Here is a 21,398-nt window from a genome sequence, read left to right on the forward strand (position 1 = left end):
TCACAGTGGCTAACAATAGGTATTCTGTTCCCTACCTCAATCAGTCAGCAATCTGTAGCTCAACCCTCACTGGGTTGTTTTTTTTGCTTCTACCATTATGTCCTGTCCCCCGATATTTTTTTTATCTCTTCATTTACCTATAGACTTGAAGTAACCAATGTGTAGAGTGCTGGACTTGGATCATGGGGAACTGAAATCTATTTCTAGTTTAGCAATGAGCATTCTTGAGTGTTAATCTAAATTCTCCATCTGTAAAATGGGAAAAATCTCATGGTTTGCATTTCCACTGTTTGTAATTTGAATATATTGGCTAGAATGTCCATATATTAAAAAGTATGCTCTTACATGTTCTACCTACCATGAACAATATTTCACTTGTACAAAAACAGCACAGAGACTTAAATGTACATTTGGTGCCATGTATGAAAAGCCATTTTGGGCATGACCAGAGTGATACTTTCCTGTGGAGATGTTTCCAAACTCAAATGCAGAACTGGAATCTGGCACATTGTTTTGAGGGCTGATCTTGCTTCATGCCCTTAATAATACCTCATGTTGAGCTGATACTGGTGCAGAATATGAGAGAGAGAGAGTGTTTTTGAAATGAACACTTATAGACCTGTAAAATATTTGATGCAGAAAGCAGTATTTGGCTGAGTGGGTGATAAATTGAAATAATTTATAAAATTGTTACTGCTTTTAAAAACAAAAAGGAAAATCAATATATCCTTATAAATATAAATAACCACAACATTATAATGAAAGGCTGGATAACAGGTGAATGTCGTCCAGTTCAGAACTGGCCCCCTGGCATAGGAGCCCCCTCCCAAACATTTTAAAGTCTCCAGCATCATACGGTTCTGGTACGCCCCAAGCAGAGAATGACATGCCTGTTAGCCATCTCTTGATTCTCTTATTACTGCTTTGGATGTTTCTCCTATTTTTTATTTTTTTAAAAAAAATCATTTCATTTTCCCATGGTGCATCCTTTGCAAAAGCAAGCAAGCAAAAGCCCAGGTGGCAGGCAATGCATAAGCCAGACAGACTTCTCCTTTAAAAGAACTTGACAATTTTTGGAACGCGTGAGATCCGTCTTCAACACCCACTGGCTGCTGTCCCTGCGTGAAATGCTCCTTCTTTTCCAAAGAGGCAGGTCCCTCGATGCAAACCTTCGGAACAGAGGGAGTCTCCTCCCTGCACAGTGTAAATGGAGCATGACATCTTCAGCTCTTTCAGGGCTGCAAGGAGTTAACGCAGACAGTTTCCAAGTGCGGTAGTGTCTCTCGTTCTCTTTCCTTGCCTCCTCCTCCCCACCCTGTTTCTCTCTTCTCTCCCCCCCCCATTTTCCCCTAGTTTTGGCAGGGGATTAAAGTAGCTCCCCCCTGTGGCAGCAGTGACCCAGAAATGAGTTTGATTCACAGAGTCCTTCCTCCATAACAAGTAAAAACGTCAGTCAGAGCGAGAGTCTCTCTCTCTCTCTCTCTCCCCCTGTATATGTGTGTGCGTGTGTGTCTGAAGGGAGCCACAATCTGCTCCCACTCTCCAGTGCTTGTCTGAACTCATGAGGCAGCACAGACCCCTCCGTGCAGAGCAACTCCAACCTCACTGGCAACCATCGCAGCAGCAACAGCAGCAGGTAACTGCCCAGGCAGCGCCTTACGCTCGCCTCCTCTCCGCCCGTCGCCGCAGAACGAGCCGCCTTGCACAGCCATATTTGATGTGTGGTGGGGTTTCTTTTTTCTTTTTTGGTTGCTTAGCTTTGGAGTTCTCCAGAAGCAGCTAGAGAGCAATTTAATGCCGAAGGTCGCTGCCTAGTGGAAATAATATAGTACGTCATTAATATGGCGCCAAAAGATTTGCTGCTTGATAGGGAGCAAAAAGGGGAGGCAGTTGAGTTGCAGCTTCACTATCCCATAAGCAACTTGTACATTGCTGGGGAGGAACCGGGTGGGGGCGAGGGGAGGAGGGAAAATCGGCGATTATTTTGGGAGCTTTTGAGAGCAGATCCGAAAGGGTTGCGCGCGCGGCGGGGGGGGGGGGAGAGTTAAGGGCTGGCTGCATTATTTTTTTTATGTCGCTGCAGACTTTGCTTTTCGCCAAACCTTTTTAAAGGTGAATGAACCCGGTTGTGGAGTTGTTGGGGTTCCCACCCCCCTTCGTGTCTTAAGTGTTGTTTCTTCATGCATCCATAGACTTTTGGTTTAGTTTCCTTTGTCGGTGAGGTGGAAGGCAGGCTACCCTAAAGCGCATCCATGCTGGCTGATAGATCAGCCCTACTCGGAAAGTGAAAAGCATTGTAAGAACTTGGGAGACAGATGGCAGCGGCAGAGCGCAGGTCCTTTTTAGATAGATCTCTCGGAAGGGGGGGGAGGGGTAGCCAGGGAACCAGGATCTGTCGCCGTGTCACCCACATGTTCAAAATATCCATTGCATTAATTCAAGGGCAGGGAGTGTACAGAGGGCAAAAACACAGTTTACCAAATAAATGCACCCTCCCTCCACAGATCGGATTGTGGTTTTCCTTTCCACGGAAAGCTTATAACGGTTGGGTGGACATAAAGCTTATTTTTGCAGGATTGATGCTGAACTTGGTGCAGCAGGGGCATTGTGTAGACCTGAAGATGAGCATTTTATTTTTATTTTTTTGCGGTGGGGGAAGCACCTCGATCCATGTTTTTTATTTTATTTTATTGGCTAAAACAACAATCCGAAGCGTGCTGTCTTTTATCTACGAACGCGGGAGCAAGTTGTAAGACCCCAAAAGTGCACGTGTTAGGAAGTGTGAGCTTATGGATATCAGGGAAACAAGGGGTGTGTGGTGTGTGCAGTAGTGGCGGGGCTTGTTGTTAGACTGCTGTTCTGCTGGGTGGCAGCAGATTCTCTCGGTGCTCAACGCTGCTGCTGCTGGCGTGGATGATTAATGCGGGGAAAGGATGGAATGTGGAAGGTTGCCCTGGGATTCGAATCCTCGTAGAACAGCCTCATTTGCTACATGCGCCTGCTCCCCCTTAAGGAGGCGGGCCTTTCTCGCTGGGCTGTGCGTGGAGACGGAGGAGTCCAGGCGGGCAGGCAGGTGCACGGCGTCAGCAAAAGCCTCAACTTACCCATTCTTTTAGTGCCATTTCACCCAATCCTCCCCCTTTGCGGCGGGGAGCTTAAATACATGTAGGGTTGCTGTGCAGCCGCAAGCGCTCGCAGGTGGTGGGTGCGAACTTTTCAAAACACTCTGCAGTCGAGGGGTCAGGCTGCCCTCAATTCCCCTCTGCATCAATAGTGGCACAGAAATGGAGCAGGCTCATGAGGCTCGGGGACCGTTGGGCTTCTCAGAGTGTGCGTTGGCGCCTTAATCTCTCCCTCCGCTCCGGACAAAACCTGGTAGCAGGCTCGGTAGTTATGTAAGAATGCATTCGAGAAACGTCACAAAGTGTACTCGGGAAATACGGGAGCATAGCCGCTAAATAACCCGCCAGATAGGTTAAATGTGCGTTATTGAGCAACGCCTTTAAGACTAACAGGAAAATGCAAGGAGTGTGTGAAGCGTACATGGTGCCTACACCGGCGGAAGTATGGATCGGCTCCGGGGATGTGGAGAGCCGTTCCCTCTCCGCGTCAAAGCAAATAAAATGGGTGTAGGTGGTGGTGTTTTCAAATAACCGCATCATTGCCACCTAACGGCCCGTCCTCCGTTCCCAACCTCCAGCAGGAGGGAGGGAATGCAGCTGAGGCGATCGTGCCCCCTTGCTGAAATTAGACAAAGCCGCCACAGTGCTCTTCTGCTCGCTCATCTCCTTAGGCTTGTTATATTTTTTTGCGGCGGGGGTGTGTGTTACTTCCCATCTTCAATCTTTGCAAGCTGCTCAAATCGTAGGAGGGTTTTCACCTCGGACCCCCCCCCTTTCCTCCAATGCACCCTTTGTGGTGGGGATTGGTATTGTGTCTTTCCCTCCCCTTCTCTCCAGCGGGTGGGGGCCAGAGGGCGTTTGTTTGTTTGCAACCGCCTGCTGGATGGTTTCCTGTGACAAGAGGTGATACAGTTTCCAGAACTGTCGAGGAGTGGGAGGAGAGAGGGAGGAGGGAGGCAGGCAGGCAGCTCCTCCAAGGCGGCTCTCTGCTCGATTCAGTCAACCTCCCCTCCCTCCTTCCCCAGACATTACAACATGGAGATCAGGGGGGAGGGAAATCAGGCAACCGGGAGGGTTGCGTGGCCGCTTTGAGCGCGACGAGAGGTGGATTTGGGAGGGAGAGCGAGAGAGCTGCGCCGGGAGCACCAAGTTTGATTTGCAGCCGGGGTTGAGCGGATTGGTGCAGCCGGGAAGAGAGGGCGGAGCGGAAGGAGCCAGGCTGGAGGATGCGACGAGGAGGGCCGGTCAGTTGCAAGTGGAGAGACGAGCGGTGGGGATGTGGCTGGTGCGCAGGAAGGTGCCGTCGGTGCCCCCACGTCTCACCTTTCCGAGCGCCGTCCCGGTATTTCTGCCCCCGCCTCGCCGTCCGCGGTGGCACCCGCTACCATCGGGAGCCGGCGGCCCCTCCTTCGCCGGGTGGATTGCGAAGGCGGCCGGCAAAGAACTGCTGCCTTGAACGGGTTGGGGAAGCGAGTGGGCGGGTTCAGGAGACGCGGCTGTACCTTCGGAGCAGCTGTTGCCCTCAAACTGAAAACGGCGCTTGAAAGAATGGGATGGAAATAATCGTGTGTGTGTGCGCGAGAGAGAGGGGGAGATACTAAAATCAAGCCTTCGTTGGGATACCTGTCATGAGGAAAAAGAAGCTTAAAAGCACAAGTTGAAAGTTTAAGCCCCTTTCTCTCCCCCCATGGGGTCCTTTCTGTCCAAATCTGTGCTTGAGGTGAATCTTTGCGATAAACCAAGTGTACAAAGTTAGCTGCTCAGGATTTTATGCAAGTTTCATGGCAGAACAACAACAAATTGTTCTGGGAGGTCAGATGCACCAAGTTGTATTTCTGCTAAAATGGATATGCAGAACAAAGTAAAAATATGCCATATGAATCATAGGATGCATAGTCTGTCATGATTGACAGTCTTCACAACACTCAAAGCAAGGTAGTTTAAGGGTGGCTCCTGCGTCCCCTTTCAGAGCATGCTTATAGATGTAGTGAGGGTTCTTGCCTGTGTTTTGAGATCACAGGTGTAGGTTATTACAGATTGTTGTTGAATGCAACAGTTTGCTCTTGAGTTTGTGACCTGTGTGTTTAAATCTTTTACCACCACTGCTAATCTTTAATACAGTATGTAATCCCTAAATGGCAGGTTATCTGTACAATTTTTGAATCTGTTTGTCAAGATACTAAAAGACATCATCTTGATACATAATGATAAATGCAACTTTGAATGAATAATATTTGTCAGTGACTGTCGTAAATAGAGACCATGGCTGCGATCTAGTCCAGAGTCCTACCCACTTAAGACTTTGGTCCTGTTAATGCTCTTTGTGGGAGTAAACTCCATTGATCTCTGGGGCTTATTTCTCAATAAACATACATAGAATTGCATTGTGCATCCATTTGGTTAAGTGTTTATAAATGGACACTGCAATAGGTGGCCTGTTACTGTAATAATATATTGAACTGTTTCCCACAGCATAGCTAAGATGCAGCTTTTGAAAGCGATCGCTCTCTGTCTCCAGTAGCTTGTACAGAGTTGAACCTTTTGAAATGGATTCTGGTAACATCTTCCTCCACACTTAAGTTGCTAAATAAATCTGATGGGTGAGAGGTAGATTAAACTTCGCTACTAAAACCAAAATAGGTTGGTTAGCCTTCAGAAGCTATACAGATATAATGCTGAACTAATTTTTAACAAAACAATATTCTGCATTGGTGCAAAGTTAGCAGAAAAATCTACTGAAGTCACTTGTGCGTAACTGAAAGACACCTGTGTATCAATTACTCTGTGACTTTAGGAGTGTCATTTACCGTAAATGTAGCCCAAGACTAGATGGCACACTTCTTAACACATATGCAAAATAATATTTGAAATGATCTCTAGCATAGATGTTCTAATTAGGTCTTGATGCAGCCAGTATCATATCAGTTCATGGGCTATTTTGGAGAAAACTAATTCTTCAGTCTGTCTTTAGGGTGTACATTTGCATTCTCCCTGTGCTGTCTCTGTAGTGGTTCTGTGCAGTTTATTATAGTTGCACCCGTTAACACTGTTATAGTTAATGATCTGTCAGAGCTGGAATTATAAATCCTGTTTACCCAGGGGTTTATGGAAGTCATTAAAAGTACTCTGGAAGGAAAAACAGGTTATAAAAGCTTTGACCTGGGGATGCACATTTAATGTCCATATAAAATTCTGTTTCTCTTCAGCCATTAAAATAATAATTGTAGCCACTTTGAAACTACATTTTCTCCACATGCTGCTGTTCAACCTATATCAAGCTTTGCAAATATATATCAAGACTTCCTGAATATTGATATACCTAGAAAGTGAAAAATGGAATATATCTTATTTTGTTGTGTTTAATTTTACAGAGCAATACCTAAATTTCTGTTTAGTGGAAAATAGGTAACCCTCTATAAAATGAGAGAATGGGAGAATGTCTAAAATGTTACTGCAAGATTAACTAAATCTTACAATATGAACATGGTGTGTTGTTGAATCTATGTTGATGTTATTGTTTATATAGATACAGCATTGTGCCTCCATAGTAACACAGTAATTTAATTCACTTTCTCAACTGCCTTTTTACACTGAAGTTGTTAGGGTTGCTTTTCCCTACTTTCCTCCTAAAATCTGCTAAAGTGTGGCTGTGTTCAGATGATCATATCTCAACCCCTTCGCAGCATGAGTAACCAAACAAGGAAGTCTTATCAATTAAAACAGGTTCTCGTGTCACCCAAACCAGGAAAAACAACTTTGGAACAAACCAGGATATTAACTTGTGGGTTGAAGATGTTTTCAAAGGCTGGCTTGTTCCAAAGTTGGCAACTATGGTTTCTTAATTTGTATTTGAACTAGAGGCTTCCTGGTTTAACCATAGCTTCTGTAAAGGTGGTGTGCACAGGGAAAATACTTCTTAAGCTGAGATATGATCATTCAGACCAACTCAGAAGTTAGGTAATAACCCATAGCAAGTTGTCATTTTAAAGGGAAGTTAAATAGAAACAAAGGGATAGAAATATGTAATGTTAATGCTCCCAATACTGACCGGGGGGGGGGAGAATCAAAATGTGGGTTGAGCTAATAAGTTGCATGTTACTGTCCCTAAACTTGTTGGCTTGTATAATGGGTTTTGTGTGTGTGTTTTTTTAAAGCCAATTGAAGGGAGCTTTGGAATATAGCAACCAAAAAATAATCAACTATGCACTGGTTGTATTTATCTATGGAGGGCTGGAGGGCAGGCTAACTGAGCAGGGAAGGGCGGGAGAGAGTGAAAACGCTGGATGGATGTGATATGGAAATATTCAAGTTGGAAAAGGCAAATGCTCCTCTCCTTAGGCTGATTAGAGTGTTTCCCTGTGTGAGTTTTTTTGTGCTAATCATTTGCTGTTTTGTAGAAATGTAGGCTGCTGCCTTACACAGATCATACTGTTTGTCCATTGCGTCTGTATTGTCTACTCTGATTGGCAGCAGCTCACCTACAATTTCATGCAGTGATTTTCTCCAGCATTGCTATCAGAGATCCTCAGGTTTTGTTGGACTACAACTCTTGCCAGCTTCAGTCAGCATGACCAGTGGTGAGGGATGATAGAAGTTGTAGTACAGCAACATATGCAGTGCAGCCACTGGTTCTTCGTCCCAGCTTTAATAGGCGATGCCAGGGATTGAACATAGGAAGGATTATCTGTGTGCAAAACATGTGCTCTGTCACTGAGCTAAATAGTCCCTCTGTGTTGTGCAAGCCTTATCATTCTTCTCTGCCTCTTCTAAGTAACGTATAGTTTGCAAATGTTGCAACATCATTAATCATAGCATTTCCTAAATCACTAATGATTTCAGGCACAACTCCTTTCAGACAAACATGTCTCTGGGATAAGCTTCTGTTCATCTCCACTTTGAAAATTGGCCATGCTTCTTATTTTTTAAAAAACAGTGAGTTACAAAAAAGACATTTCCTTTCCCACCATGACTCTTTAGAAATTAATGCGAGACACAGTTGGAAAATGCCCATATGCAGGGGTAACTGAAACTTGATTCCAGAGCCTAGGGATTTCAACTATTTTTCTGTGCTAAGGTGTCAGCAATTTTTTGACAGTTCAAATACACAGCATAGACTGGCTCATTCTTACCTACCTTATTTCTAAGTGATAAAGATAAAACGTTTAGGTAGCTTGTTCTTGAGCTTGCAATTACTTGTTTCTAAAAAATAAGAAACACTTCTATTTATTCATCATGTTTGGCAATCTTGGAAGCAGGTGGAACTCTCCAGAGAAAATGTTAAAACCTTTTTTTCTTAATACTCCTGATCTAATGGGGAAATCTATGAATTTTAGAGAATTTTAATAGCAGACTCCTGCAACAGTTTTGGAATATTGTTGTTGAATTGGTTGATCTTTTACTCAGTTGGTCTATCTAAACCCAAGTTTGGTCTACTCATCATACATGATTGATGGTTCAGCAAAGGCTTCCCAAATTCTTACAGTGCACACTATTAGTTATTTAATAATACTTTATTTATTTCTTACATTTGCATCCCATCCTTCTTCCCAAAGAAGCTGAGGGCATCTAAAAACTATTCCAATGCAGATACAGATTTGGAAAGATATCTACTTAAAAGGCTTGTTGGAAGAGGAAGGTCTTCAGAAGGTGTTAAAGGGACAGTAGAGTTTGTGTCTGTCTCATATTTAATGGGAAGAAATTCCAAAGGGTAGGTGCCACAGCACTAAAGCCTCTTCCTATATTGTGTGGAACGGAATGAGCCTCCTGATAAAATGGTATCAGCAATCAGCCCTCACCTGCAGAGTGCAGTGATTGAGTGCATATATAAAGGATAAGGCAGTCTGGCTCCCAAGTTGTAGAGGGCTTCATACACCAAAACTAGCACTTTGCACTTAGTTCAGTAACTTGGCACTAATGCAAAATTTAACATCTTCAAAATGCTCAGTGGGAGCTGAATTACCCATTCAGAAATCTTCCTTGTATTGCACCACTTCAGACTGCTGGCTACCCAACAAATATTTTCCAACTTAAAAATCTCTGCGTGTACAACAAATAAACCAAGGAGTACCCTAGACTTTAACCTACTTGACATGCTAACTTTCCATAGGAAGAGAGTTTTTTTAAAAAGAAACATTGGGACTAGTATTCAGTGGTTTATTCATCCCCACCTTCTCTGTGGGTGACATTCATTTGCTTGTTCTTGTCATTAGAATTTAACATGTCTGAAACAAACAAACAAAACTTTTTTTATGTTAAGACAAACCAGCTCAAAGTAGAGCAATTTATATTAAGAAATTCTGTCATCAGTGGCTAGAATGTATGTCTGGCCAATGCCTTTCTACACATCGGACTTAAGCAGAAGTCATTCTGTAGATATGATATCTTAGACAAGGGCATTACAGACTGTTGGAGTAATGCAGTGCTTCACTTGGTTGAAACTAAAATCTTAGTGGCTACTATAGGAAACTAGCTTATACTGAATCAGACCATTGGTCCATCTAGCTCAGTGTGGGCTGTGCTGATTGGCAGAGGCTCTCTAAGGTTGCAGGCAGGAAATCCTCGTAGCCCTACCTGGAGATGCCAGTGGTTGAACGTGGGACCTTCTGCATGCAAAGCAGGTACAGTGTCCATGAGCTATGGCCCTTCCATGAGACAGTAGTTATTAGGCCTGCACTTAAGAAGCTGCCCTGCATTGAGTCAGGCTGTTGGTCTCTATAGCTCTGTACTGTCCAGTGTCTTTGGCGGTTGGCAGCGAGAAGTCATTCTCAGCCCTAGCTGGGACCTTTTCCTTGTAGGGAGTGTGCTCTGCCACTGAGCAATGGGCCTTGAATATTGCAAGTCGAGAGGTGATGTTTAGGTTTTTCGTTTAATATAATCATATGTAAATTATCTTTGTGAAGGTTGGCAACTTACTAATACGTTGTGCATGAGAATCTTTTACTGGAATTTAGATACTTACAAAACAGCTGGAGGTCAGATATGTACAGTAGCTGGCTGTTCTGTGAATGCTAGCTGCAGTATTTGTTTTTTGTACCACCTGGTTGAAAGGGCTTAACAATCCTTTTGAAAATGGAGCTGTTCATCAGTAGAATGTTATGCTTCAATCTTTCCCAGAAGTGGGACATAGCTACTCCCTAAATTTTTGATACAGCTTGCAATGTTTTGTCTGCCTTTGTCGTTGGTTGCATCCTGTGCTTAACCATCTGTGGATGAGTTAAACAAGGGTTGTAGATTTCTGTTTTTTCACGCTTTAGGTCCATAGCATTGAGACACATTATTTCAATTCCAAGAGACTGAAATGGCTAGCATACTTTGGACAAAATCTACTCAGTTCTACCTCTGATTAGCTGTCTTTAGTGAGGTCTTTATTCAGTTTGTATAATTTAACTTTATCTGCCTCTATAGCTTGTGCAGCATCCAAATATTTGAATATCCAGACTTTCTGATAATAGGGATTTCTATTTACCTGGAGTTACATAGCAGCAAGCACAAGTGTAACTAAGAGTTAAAGATAATGGGACTATGATTGCTTATAGTGATGTTTACTCCATGGGAAATGGCCCATGGGTTCTAGTGTGGTTTCTGTCTTATGAGTCCAGCTTCTCTGTTAAGGGTTTGTAATCTAAGCATATTGCTCTTTTTAAACATCCATTACAATTAGACATACTTTCTACATTTCACTTGGCTAGATGTCCGTGTTGTAAATGCCAGTGGAGCAGCTTATTAGAAGTTGCTGTTCGTATGACATCTAATCAGTTCAGTGTCTGAGCACCAAACTAGAAGCAAATCAGCTTGGCAGCTGATTTCTGAAACTGCACCTGGAAGGCGTGCCTTGGGATTTTGCTGCTAATGGCTTGGCCAGCCCACATTGTCATTGGAACTGAAACATGGCAAACTAAGCCTCATGAGATTTGATGCATGTCCTAGAGTACTTGTCACTTTAATTCACGCTGAACATGCTTTGCTTCACTTGTTGTGTCACGTTGTTTCCGCTTTTTTAGCTCCCCGTCACCCCCCTTTCCTGGCCTTTTAGCACTTGGATACTCACTGGCTATTTTTATGTTGTAACTGAGAGTCTGCATTTATTGCATAATGTAATGCTTTGGAGCATCATCTCTGCTGAAGGGACCTATTAGGATAAAGAGTTTTTCACTTCTCGGAGCTTATTCATGTAGTCATTTAAGTGTGCTGATGTCAGCACACATTGGACAGATTTAGTAGGTTTTTGTCATTTTAACCAGCTTCATGAATGTTCCAGCACATGTCCAGGATGAGACTAGCCACAGTCTGGTTCTATTAGCTTTTCAATTATTTTTAAGAAAATGGTTAGTCATGATCTAGACATGTTTTGGAACGTTTATAAGGCCAGGCTGCTAAGCCAACACAGGTGCTGATGTTTTCAGTCATTATCAGGGAGAGGCTGCGTGAGTACCCTTGCCAAACTCATTGGTAACCAAATAAACATTTATAAAATTTGTCTATATTCTGACTCCTTCTGAATGCTGAAAGTGTTGTTCATGGATAGGATGTTGCTACCACATGTGCTGAAAAGATCCTTAAGCAGTGTCCTCCTAAATGTGGAAGTGAGAAACAGAGACCAAATGTTTTCTTACATTACATATATTTTTAAAAATTACCCATGCTTTGGCTTTACAAGTCCCTATCTTTATCACTGATGGCTATTTCAGTGAAGGATAGAAACTGGGAATTCCTGATAGCTGTCAGAATAAATACAGCAAGTGCAGCCATAAGAAAGAATAAATGTGTAGATGACTTCTCCACTTGCCTTGCTGCTTTGACTTTTTAACAAATCCTGAATTGCAAATCAGAACAACCTAAGGATTTGGGAGCAGATTGCACAGCAGCAGTACCGTTACTGAGAGAAGTTTTGATATCCTTTTTTCTGTGTCTCAGTGGGGTAGATTCTTGCATTGTTCTTTCTGCCATGAAATTGCTTCTTGCCATGGGGAGCCACATGGGACTAAATTATGTGAAAGGCTCAACATGGATTAGGATTGTGGCCAGCATGAACGTAGTGTTGATAATTTGCTCAATTTATGTATCTATGGTCTTAATGCATTATGAATTCGCCTCCCACAACACATCTTCACATGCACATCCCCACTCAGGAAATGTTAGCTCATTGTGAATCCAGTCTCTGTTTGGTATACTGTTCAGTTACAGTCTCTGTTTCTGTGTTGTCATAGGAGCTTAGTGATTGGCTAGTGTGGGAACATTTCTATGCATACTGCTTGCTCAGTTGAAGGATGCAGTGACCTTTGTAATTAGTCTTGCTGTTTTGATGCCTCCTACGACTGTAAAACCTTTTCATAAATGTGCTGTACAATATAAATATTGGCTAAATAGGGACAAAGTATATGCTCTGTTGCAGTTGCTTTAAATTTGCTAATATCAAAGTCATAAAAAAGATCTTACATCTTCTTGGGGTGAGCTTGGCTTGAGGATTCCATCAACAATGGTGGCCCAGGACATTCTGCTTCCTGAGGCAAAGGACAGTATGGTGCCCCATTCCTAGTCCATGCCCAGAAGTCAGCTGGGGTAGCAGTTTTATTTTTCAAAACTGGTGATTGGACATTGTCTTCCACTGTACCTGAAGGCAGGAGGCTAGCTTAGGTGGCGGTACAGGGCAAGCCACATAAGCCACCCATCTCTGTCCTCCAAGGTTTTGCTACCACTCCCCAGCATGTTGCTTAGGGCAGCTGCTGCGCTCTGTCTAATTGTGGGGACGTGCATTCTAAACTGAACATCTTCAGGATGTTTGCTGCTTTTATTTATGCTACTTAATGGCACTTGCTTTCATTTGTGAGCTCTTTGATTCAGAACTTCATAACTTCTGGTTTCTGTTGCATTTCTTCACAGGCTGCCTGCTGTTACCCGGGAAGATCATGAAACGAGGTCGACTTCCCAGCAGCAGTGAGGATTCTGATGACAATGGCAGTAAGTACTCCTTTTTGTTGTGCTTGTATCACACTAGGTTTATGAGTTTATTTAAACACACACACACAACTTTGCATATGACACTTTAAATAACAAAGGTGATTTGCATATCAGTTGGGTAGAGAGCTAATATGAAAAAGCTTTGCTAAAATCAAACAGATTTCAATAGGTGAACAGCAGTAAGGCACCCCAAGGCTTTACAGCTGATTACACAGCATGCAGTAATACATTTCTACCCCCAAACCCAAACAAATTAAAGTATTTTTTGGTTTAAAGTTGAAGTAAATATTTGCCACATCAGTTGTAAATGTTGTCAAGTCTTCAGGTTGTAATAAGGGGATCAAAGTTTGATTTGAGGCTGCTTGTCAAGCTTATGTCACCATTTTCTTATGCATATCATGAATGGGGTTCATAATACTCCTGTTTTTCTATACACTGCTTATGTGTCAGCAGGCCCCTTAAGTTAACACCTAGGAAAAGTTGACCTATTGTGCATGTTGTTTTTTGATACCCACTCCTGTGGAGTACTAACATGCAGTACAAAGGGTAATTTAAGCAACTTCTTCCTAAATAGTGGTTTGTGAGAGCTTTTGTGAATGGTTCATAAAGTAGACAGTGATGAGACCATGATACAAAGGGTACAGTAGCTTTTTCCAAGTAGTGGGGAAGGGAGACAATTTTGGAATACAAAATTCCCTTTCAGTTTTTTATTATTTGGAGACTCAGGCCCACTCCCACACTGTGTTCAAACTGAAATGCTGTTGTTTGCCAACAAATGAGATATAAAAAGTAATATATGATTTTGAACATTTGCATTGCCATGTTTGCAAAACAAGTGTAGATTGGAAGCCTATGAGTAGGGGCTTGCTTCTTTTTATCTCTGTTCAGCAGCTGTGGTCTTGAAAAAACACATATCTCTTTAACACATATTATTTGGAAGTCCACTTTTTCAACTTTAAAAATGTACTTTGTGTGTAAACATTATAGTCATGTTTGACAACTTAAGATAGCTTTTCATGACTGTAGGTTTTGGGTTTAACTATTGCATGCTTTTGTAATAATTTGAAGCTTATGTTTAAACTTATGTTTAAGCTTCTGTTTAAACACTGACCCTCCCTGGGAGAAGTCTTTGTAAGAATGTGTGGGAAATATCAGTTGTTGTATGTTTTGCCTGGGGTGAGCTTATCACCCAGAGAAATGAGTTGCCTGAATCTATCCTTAGAGACTCATTTTCCTTTCTGCCCAAGAAATGTACTAGAGCTGGTGCAAAGTCTGATTACCTACAATAAAACTAGCCAGACATGTATAGATTTAGGAAGACCTCTTCACACCTTCAAGATGGCATAAGAATCTGGTGTTCTGGAAGTGATCATATGAGTGCTTCATTAAATAAGTGTTCAAGCCTCTTTGGTAACTTTGCAGCAATGTGATAAATGTGAATTCTGTTAGGCATGTGGTGAAGTAGTCACATGACTGCATCACTGACTGCCCAGTTCTGTCAATATCTTTTAGGTGTGTATTTCTCCCATCAGGAACAGGATAGTGACCTGGTGAAGTAGGTGGCAAATCCCTCTGGAATAACAGGGTACGGATCAAAGGTGACAGCTGGGAGGGCCTTCCTCACATACTGTGTTTCTCACCTCCAAAGAAACAACATGTTCTCCCTCATGATCTTCCCTTACGGTTCAAAAGAAAATATGTGTGGAACGAGAGAGAATATGCAGAAAATAAAACTGACAAGACAGTGGATATATCCCTTCTTGACCCCTAGTCTAGTTTGATGGGCAGATGTAAGGAAGGCACTAGGCATCAGCTCTGCAGATAGCTCTCCATAGAAAGGAAAAGTGCTACAGATTGCTTGGAACCCTTCTCCTGCTTGAGTGACATGGGCATGGGTAGTGATGTTAAATTCTTGAGAATAATCTTTTGGAAAATATTATCGAGAATATACTCAATTAATGAGAATATTAGAGAGTTTTCATTTAAAATAGGAGAATATTCACTGGTGATGGCACCAGTAATGATCATGTTAAGGTTTGGTATAAGGAAACTCAGTAGTTAAATCATATTTTATTTTTCCGTTAGAACATGTACATGTTATAGGACAAGTCAAAAAATACAATTGGCATGTTGAGGTTTGATACAAATAAATTCAGTAACAGGCTATCTTGTGCTTCTAATAGCTCTAACAATAACTGTTTAGTGACTAAAGCAAAACTTTGTGCATACATATAAAAAAGAAGTCCTTAACACTGAATATATTATCATTATATGATAATATATTTCAGTATGTCAATCTCTGGTAAATGGTACCTTGTACCATTGAATGGCACTGCAAAAACCAGTTACTGGCACTAAATAAAAATATAGAAACGTCAACTGTTTAAATCAAGGCCACCTCACATGCTGTTACACATAATTGTATAGACCTAGGTACTTTAAGTGTATAAAGCATTAAAGCTACTTTCTGTAAAAAAAAAATCACACTGTATGGCCAAGGACATAGAATTGCTAAGAATAAGGTCACACAAAAATAGAAAAAAGGCTATTACATACAGTTGAAATACATATAAATTCAAATGTTCATCAAATTAAATGAATAGCATTTTTAAAACTAAAAAATAAAAAAATATGTAGCTCACATTTCAGAACTGCCAATTGTGAATGACACAATGCCCAGTAACGTAACTAGATCAAAAAAACCATTATACATTACTTACACTGGCAATATCACAGCTTGACTTATTATTTGCTAGATTTTTTAAATGTGGGTTGTAAAACTGGTTCTTACATTAGAATTTACAGTTTGTGGAAAATATTCTCTAGAGAATTTTCTAGTAGAGAATATTCTCATTCTGGAAAATATTCTCACTTTACATCACTAGGCACGGGTTGAAAGTGCTACACTAGCAAGTTCAAAATGCCCTAGATCCAACTTACCAGATCTGTCCTTACTACAGTTTTAAATAACCAGTGCTGTTGTATGCATTCAGTTAGAACTGGAGGAGCCTATTCAGTGGGACTCCCCAGTAATGTAGGGCATAATCTTGGACACCGCAGAACTTGCACTTGTAAGTTCTTTCGCAAGTCCTAATTTCCACATGTTTCTAAAAATTTTAAGGAGCAGGCAGGGGTTTAGTGGCCAATAAGAATAAAAGATTGGTGATGGCAGTGAGTATCAAACAGGTGGAATGTTCCAGGAGCTGTTGTGGGTGCTTTAAGGATAGATCCTTGAGTTTCTGCTTTTGATCTGATGACAGAGGACGGCCTTGTCCCTGCCAACACAAAGCACCCACTCTCTCACAGGTGAGATCACAAAGTCTTAATCCCAAAGGAGTGAAAGAGCCTATAGGGAGTACAATTGGGGGTTATCCTTTGCTTCCTTGGGTTCCAGTGGTTGCTCTCACCCTCGAAATCATAGCACACCTTGGAAGATGCAGCCTTTCCAGTCATTACCAGTTTATGTTCCTATTCTTAGTAACCTTGCTGTGATGGCAGGATCTGATAGTCAGGTCAACAACATGGGCAGATGTACAGACTGTTGTCCTGCTCTTTAAGCGCAAAAAACAAAACAAATCCTCTGTAATGCTCAGCATGCTAATTTGGTTGTGTAAATGGGTCCTACCCATAGTAATAGGTTTTTTTCTTAGCTCTCTGTGCAGCTAACATTAGTTTCATCCAATCTGTCTCCTGAGTTTAGATTATTTGGGACTGAGGTTTTTTCCATTTAAAAATAGAAAAATTGTATCTGTGATGAATCAGTGGTAGCAGTGGCATTTTGAAAAATGTTTTACTTCTCCAAACAAGTAAATTACTTATTCTCTATTTGTATAATTTATATAGCTCTCAAAGGCATTAGATGTGGCTCAGCATAAATGAATGCTCATCTCCTAGGATGGAAGGTGCGATTTAAGTGCAAAGTGTTCTGGGGCCCTCCTGGCTGTTGAAGTCGGAAAGGGAAAAAATGTAATGGAGTTTGGCTTTTGATTAGTGTTTTATGACCTAATTGTAAATAGGAGAACATAGACTGAGTCACTGAAGAGAGGTATTGACATTTGAGAATATTTTTCTATTCCGATATGATGCAGGCCTAAGTTAAACATCTTTCAGAAGGCAAATTACAATATGGAAAGGATTCCTCTAGTAAAACTATTCAGTGTATTATGGGGGTTTGATTGAAATGCATTGGGAAGATTTGCTTGTTTTCTACTGATGTAACATTTTATTATTATGGCCTGGTGAAGAGGGTTTGCAAGCTGTGCTGAATTTTTGATTCTTGGCCTCTTGCTGTTGGAAAACAATCCCAGACAACCTTTAACTTATAAATATTTTCCATATAATTGCATGAATTCAAGTTTTTATTCTGTCAACTTGGGGCAAAGGCTTGCAAAGAAAAGGGAAGAAAGCCAACTATTTTTTGGTGGTGTCAGAAAACACCAAGAAGCTACTTTGCTTTTGCCTTTGTTTTTATCAAATGTGTATCTGCTGCTTCCTCCAAGGAGGTCATGGTGATGAATAAAGGTTTGTTGCTTTAAATTTACTTAATGTTCAAAGCTAAGGGGTTGTGTCTAGTACTGTGCTGGTGGGATTCTGCTGGTACAGTAGGACTTCCCTCTCCTTCTCCACTGCATGCTCTCAGAGTCTACTCCAAAGTGTGCCCAATCCTCTGGAGCTGATTTTGAGGCGGGGCGGCTGAACACTGGAGGAGACAGAAGAGGAAGGCCTATTGAGCACACAGGAATAATTAGCACCAGCTGAGCTGCAGCGCTTGATAAAGCCTCAGAGCTCTATTCCATGTTCCTTGAGGTGTTTCCGATTATATGAATTAAATGTTTTGCTGTGCCTTTTATCCTTTTGATAGCCATAGTTTTTCAGGTCTCCATCCTATGCGCACTTAGAAGTTTATTAAAATCAACTAGACTGCCTGCCAAGTAACATATTGGGAGCAGGACTGTCAGTTAGATCAACCTAGAATGGCTTTTTTTTTTTTTTTTTTTTGGTACAACCTTTCTTGTATCATTTCTGATTCTATTTTGTTCTGTTTCTACACTTGTCAGTTTTTTTGGCAACATTCATTCCACCCCTTTTCTCTCCCCCACCCCTTTCTTTTCAGTCTTCTGCCTCACTATTCCTTAGAAGACAAAAGAGATAGGAAAGAGGAAAAACAAGGGGGTAGAATAAGTGAGATCCCATTACCAGGAAAAGCAGTATAATAGTTCTGATGAATCTTGCTTTCCTGATAATACATCCCCGTCCCTCTTCCTCTTTCTTGACTGTTAGCATGCTTCATGCTCTTAAGCCACACTGAACGCCGTGGTCCTGCGGCTTTGGAGTATAATAATGCTCTCACTGAACTAATTGGCAAACCCCCATTGGCTTTAATGGGAGTGAGCTCCTAGCTTTTAAACTGTTCATACTGAGGTTGGGAGCTTTTCAGTAAAGTGTGTTCTGTGGCCAGGTATTTTGGTATCATGCTAAAGTCGAGTTCTGCATAATTTTAACCACACTCAGATATAAAATGCGCTAAGCCCACCCCAAATGTATTTCATCAAGTGAAATATTGCATGGAAGATCAAAGGGAGCGAGTACAGCACATTTAGTGATACCTGGTGGAAGAAGGTAAATAATTTGTTTAGCTTTAATGCAAAGAAGCAAGTTCAGAACATAGTGAAATTCTATACAAAACAACTGAATAAACTAGAAATATATTCTTGTTACTGCAGTGAAAGTCCGTGTGTAGGCCACAGATCAGAATTACAGTGAGACAATATAAATAGCACTAAGCAGGCATTGCAGTTCAGTGAAGAGAAAATGTGGTGGTGGGGGGGAGTGGGGATCAACAAGGATAAGGTGGGGATCAACACTGTACTCTGACCCTCTCCCCTCTTGTTTGAATGCGCAACACATCACAATACTGTTGCTGAAGTTGAATAGGTCTGGGTTTGGTCTGAAGAAAACAAAGATGTATAAGCTTTGAACTTGTTAATGACTGTGATAGTGTAATCTCTCCTATAAAGATAGAACCAGCCCTGTATTTAGGGCCCTCCAGCATTTGACAAGTGAAAACAGGTAGGTATTCTTGTTGAGTTAATTAAGCACGTGCTCCTACTGTGGTGGTTAATGAGTGAGCTGCTTCCAAAAGTAATCTGGTGGAATGCCTCACCCTTAAGAAGTTTGGAAACTGTTAACTTCAAGGCATTCATTTTCATACAACATGTCTTAATGCAGGAGTCAGCAAACTTTTTAAGCCGGGGGCTGGTCCACTGTCCCTCAGACCTTGGGGGGGGGGCGGACTATTTTTTTTTGGGGGGGGAATGAACAAATTCCTATGCCCCACACATAACCCAGAGATACATTTTAACTAAAAACACACATTCTACTCATGTAAAAACACCAGGCAGGCCCCACAAATAACCCAAAGATGCATTTTAAATAAAAGGACACATTCTACTCATGTAAAAACATGCTGATTCCCGGACCGTACATGGGCTGGATTGAGAAGGCGATTGGGCTGCATCCGGCCCGGGCCTTAGTTTGCTTACACATGTCTTAATGCTTAAATATTGAGCTTTAACATAGGATAATGGCAAAATCCCATGAGATGCTCCAGAGGGAGAAAGAAAGCTAGGCCTGTGTTTCAAAACTTCATAAACCCCAGCACAAAAATTACCTTCCTGACTTCTGACAGAACTGAAGATGGAACTTCTCTGGATATGTGCTGGGATTTGGAGAACATAAGATATGCCAAAGTATCACACTTTCCATGCCTTCAGCATGTGAGAGAGTACCTCATATTTTCCCCAAGTTCTCAGTGTGTGGCTTGCAGTGGTTGCTTATGCCCATTGGGACTGGTAGGGTGGAAGGTAGGGAGGTCAACATGAGGTGGCGCCACAGCAGTCAGTTATAGTGAGTATGAACAAAAATTACCTTCCTTTAAATTGCACTGGAAATCTTCCTTTGTCTGAGAGACAGACTCTGCTTCTCCATCTCTCTCTTCATCTGGTTTCTCTGGGATCCCATACCTTGGAGCAGTGCTGTTTTCTAGAAAAAGAGGTGCTGGAACTTACCATGAACACCTCTCTTGTTGTCTTTTAATGGCAATGGTGCCCACCGGAGAGGTGCTGCCTTGGAGACACTTTCACATCGCATTCCTGCCACCTCCTCTTCCTGCTGAGAAGTCTCACAATTGTCTCTCAAACTACCCACAGATGGAAGTGCCACATTAGATGCAACCTTCCTTTGATTTTTTTTAAAGCATTAAACAATGGTGCATTAAAAATAGAAGTTCTTAATTGTGAAATCACCTTGTCTTCCAGAATCTGTCTGTGGGTAGGGAAAGGCCATAGGGGAAGAGCTGTAGCTCAGTGCTAGAGCATTTGCTTTGCATGCAGAAGGTCGCTGGTTCAATCCCTGGCATCTCCAGGTGCAGCCGGAAAAGAGCCTTCCCTGAAATTCTGGAGAGCCATCTAGGCCAATGGTCTGACTCTGTATAAATCAGTTTCCTATGTTCCTAAAGGAACAAGTACAGATATCTGTTTTTAATTCGTATAGATGTGACTATAATATTACTTTCTTATTGAATTGCACATATGATGTTGACCATCTTTGGCATATTGGGTTAGCTGTAGAGCAGGAAGCTTTGCCTGTCTGTCTTGCCACAAACTCTTGGCATGCACTTTTGTTATTCATAGTTAACGTATTCTGGCTAAGAAAATGTAAACCAAGCTGTTGGATAAGTACAAAAGAAGGTATATAGGGATAAATTAAAATAGGAAGTGTGTACCTTTTCTGTTGTTGCTAGGATCTTGAAAATGTTGACCCATTTTCCTGGTTGCTTGTAGCAAGTCAGAATCTTATCCTGACAACCACATAGGGAAGTTTTTATAAATAGGAAAAGAGTGGGTTCCATTTCCTTTAAGGTGATCAATGAGCCACAAACATCTAATAAAGTTATATGTTAGCAGGCAGACTTAGTAGAGGGTTTTTCTGGGTAAGTGTCATTTATGGATTAGTTGCAAGGTGGGGTTATCTTTTCTTGCCAGAATGATCAGATAAAGAATAGTGTTGTTGCTATACACTGCATTAGAGAAAGCTAATTGACCAGCAGATCTACCAGCAGTGATAATGTCAGAAGATACCTTGTTAGACCCAACGGGTTGTATTCAGTGCTGTCCTTTCCCTTGCAGAAAGCTCTTTGATCCAGAAGGAAAGTGGAGAGGTGATTTTTGTGAATTCTCCTGCATCACTCTTCACCTTCCACACTGTTCCAGCTTTGGATACAATACTGTACTGGATATAATCTGAAGACAATGCACCTGC

The 21,398-nt window shown here is 41.8% G+C and overlaps 1 protein-coding gene across 10 annotated transcripts in view; it reads left to right on the forward strand.

The window, feature by feature from the left end:
* The window catches only part of JADE1 (jade family PHD finger 1), a 154,723-nt gene that overhangs the window by 94,890 nt on the left and 38,435 nt on the right, over nt 1-21,398 (forward strand). For 5 of the 10 annotated variants that reach the window (XM_082237602.1, XM_082237601.1, XM_082237606.1 and 2 more), the window contains one exon: nt 13,002-13,079. In XM_082237602.1, the coding sequence (XP_082093728.1) occupies nt 13,028-13,079 (52 nt within the window). In that variant the 5' untranslated portion in view covers nt 13,002-13,027. Of the gene's footprint in view, nt 1-1,387; nt 1,637-4,149; nt 4,367-4,439; nt 4,465-4,608; nt 4,843-8,727; nt 9,740-13,001; nt 13,080-21,398 lie in introns of those variants that run through there. The other 5 variants (XM_082237600.1, XM_082237599.1, XM_082237605.1 and 2 more) reach the window with 5 other exon arrangements.

This window comes from Podarcis vaucheri (assembly GCF_965113315.1).
Source record: "Podarcis vaucheri genome assembly, chromosome: 9".
Lineage (NCBI taxonomy): Eukaryota > Metazoa > Chordata > Lepidosauria > Squamata > Lacertidae > Podarcis > Podarcis vaucheri.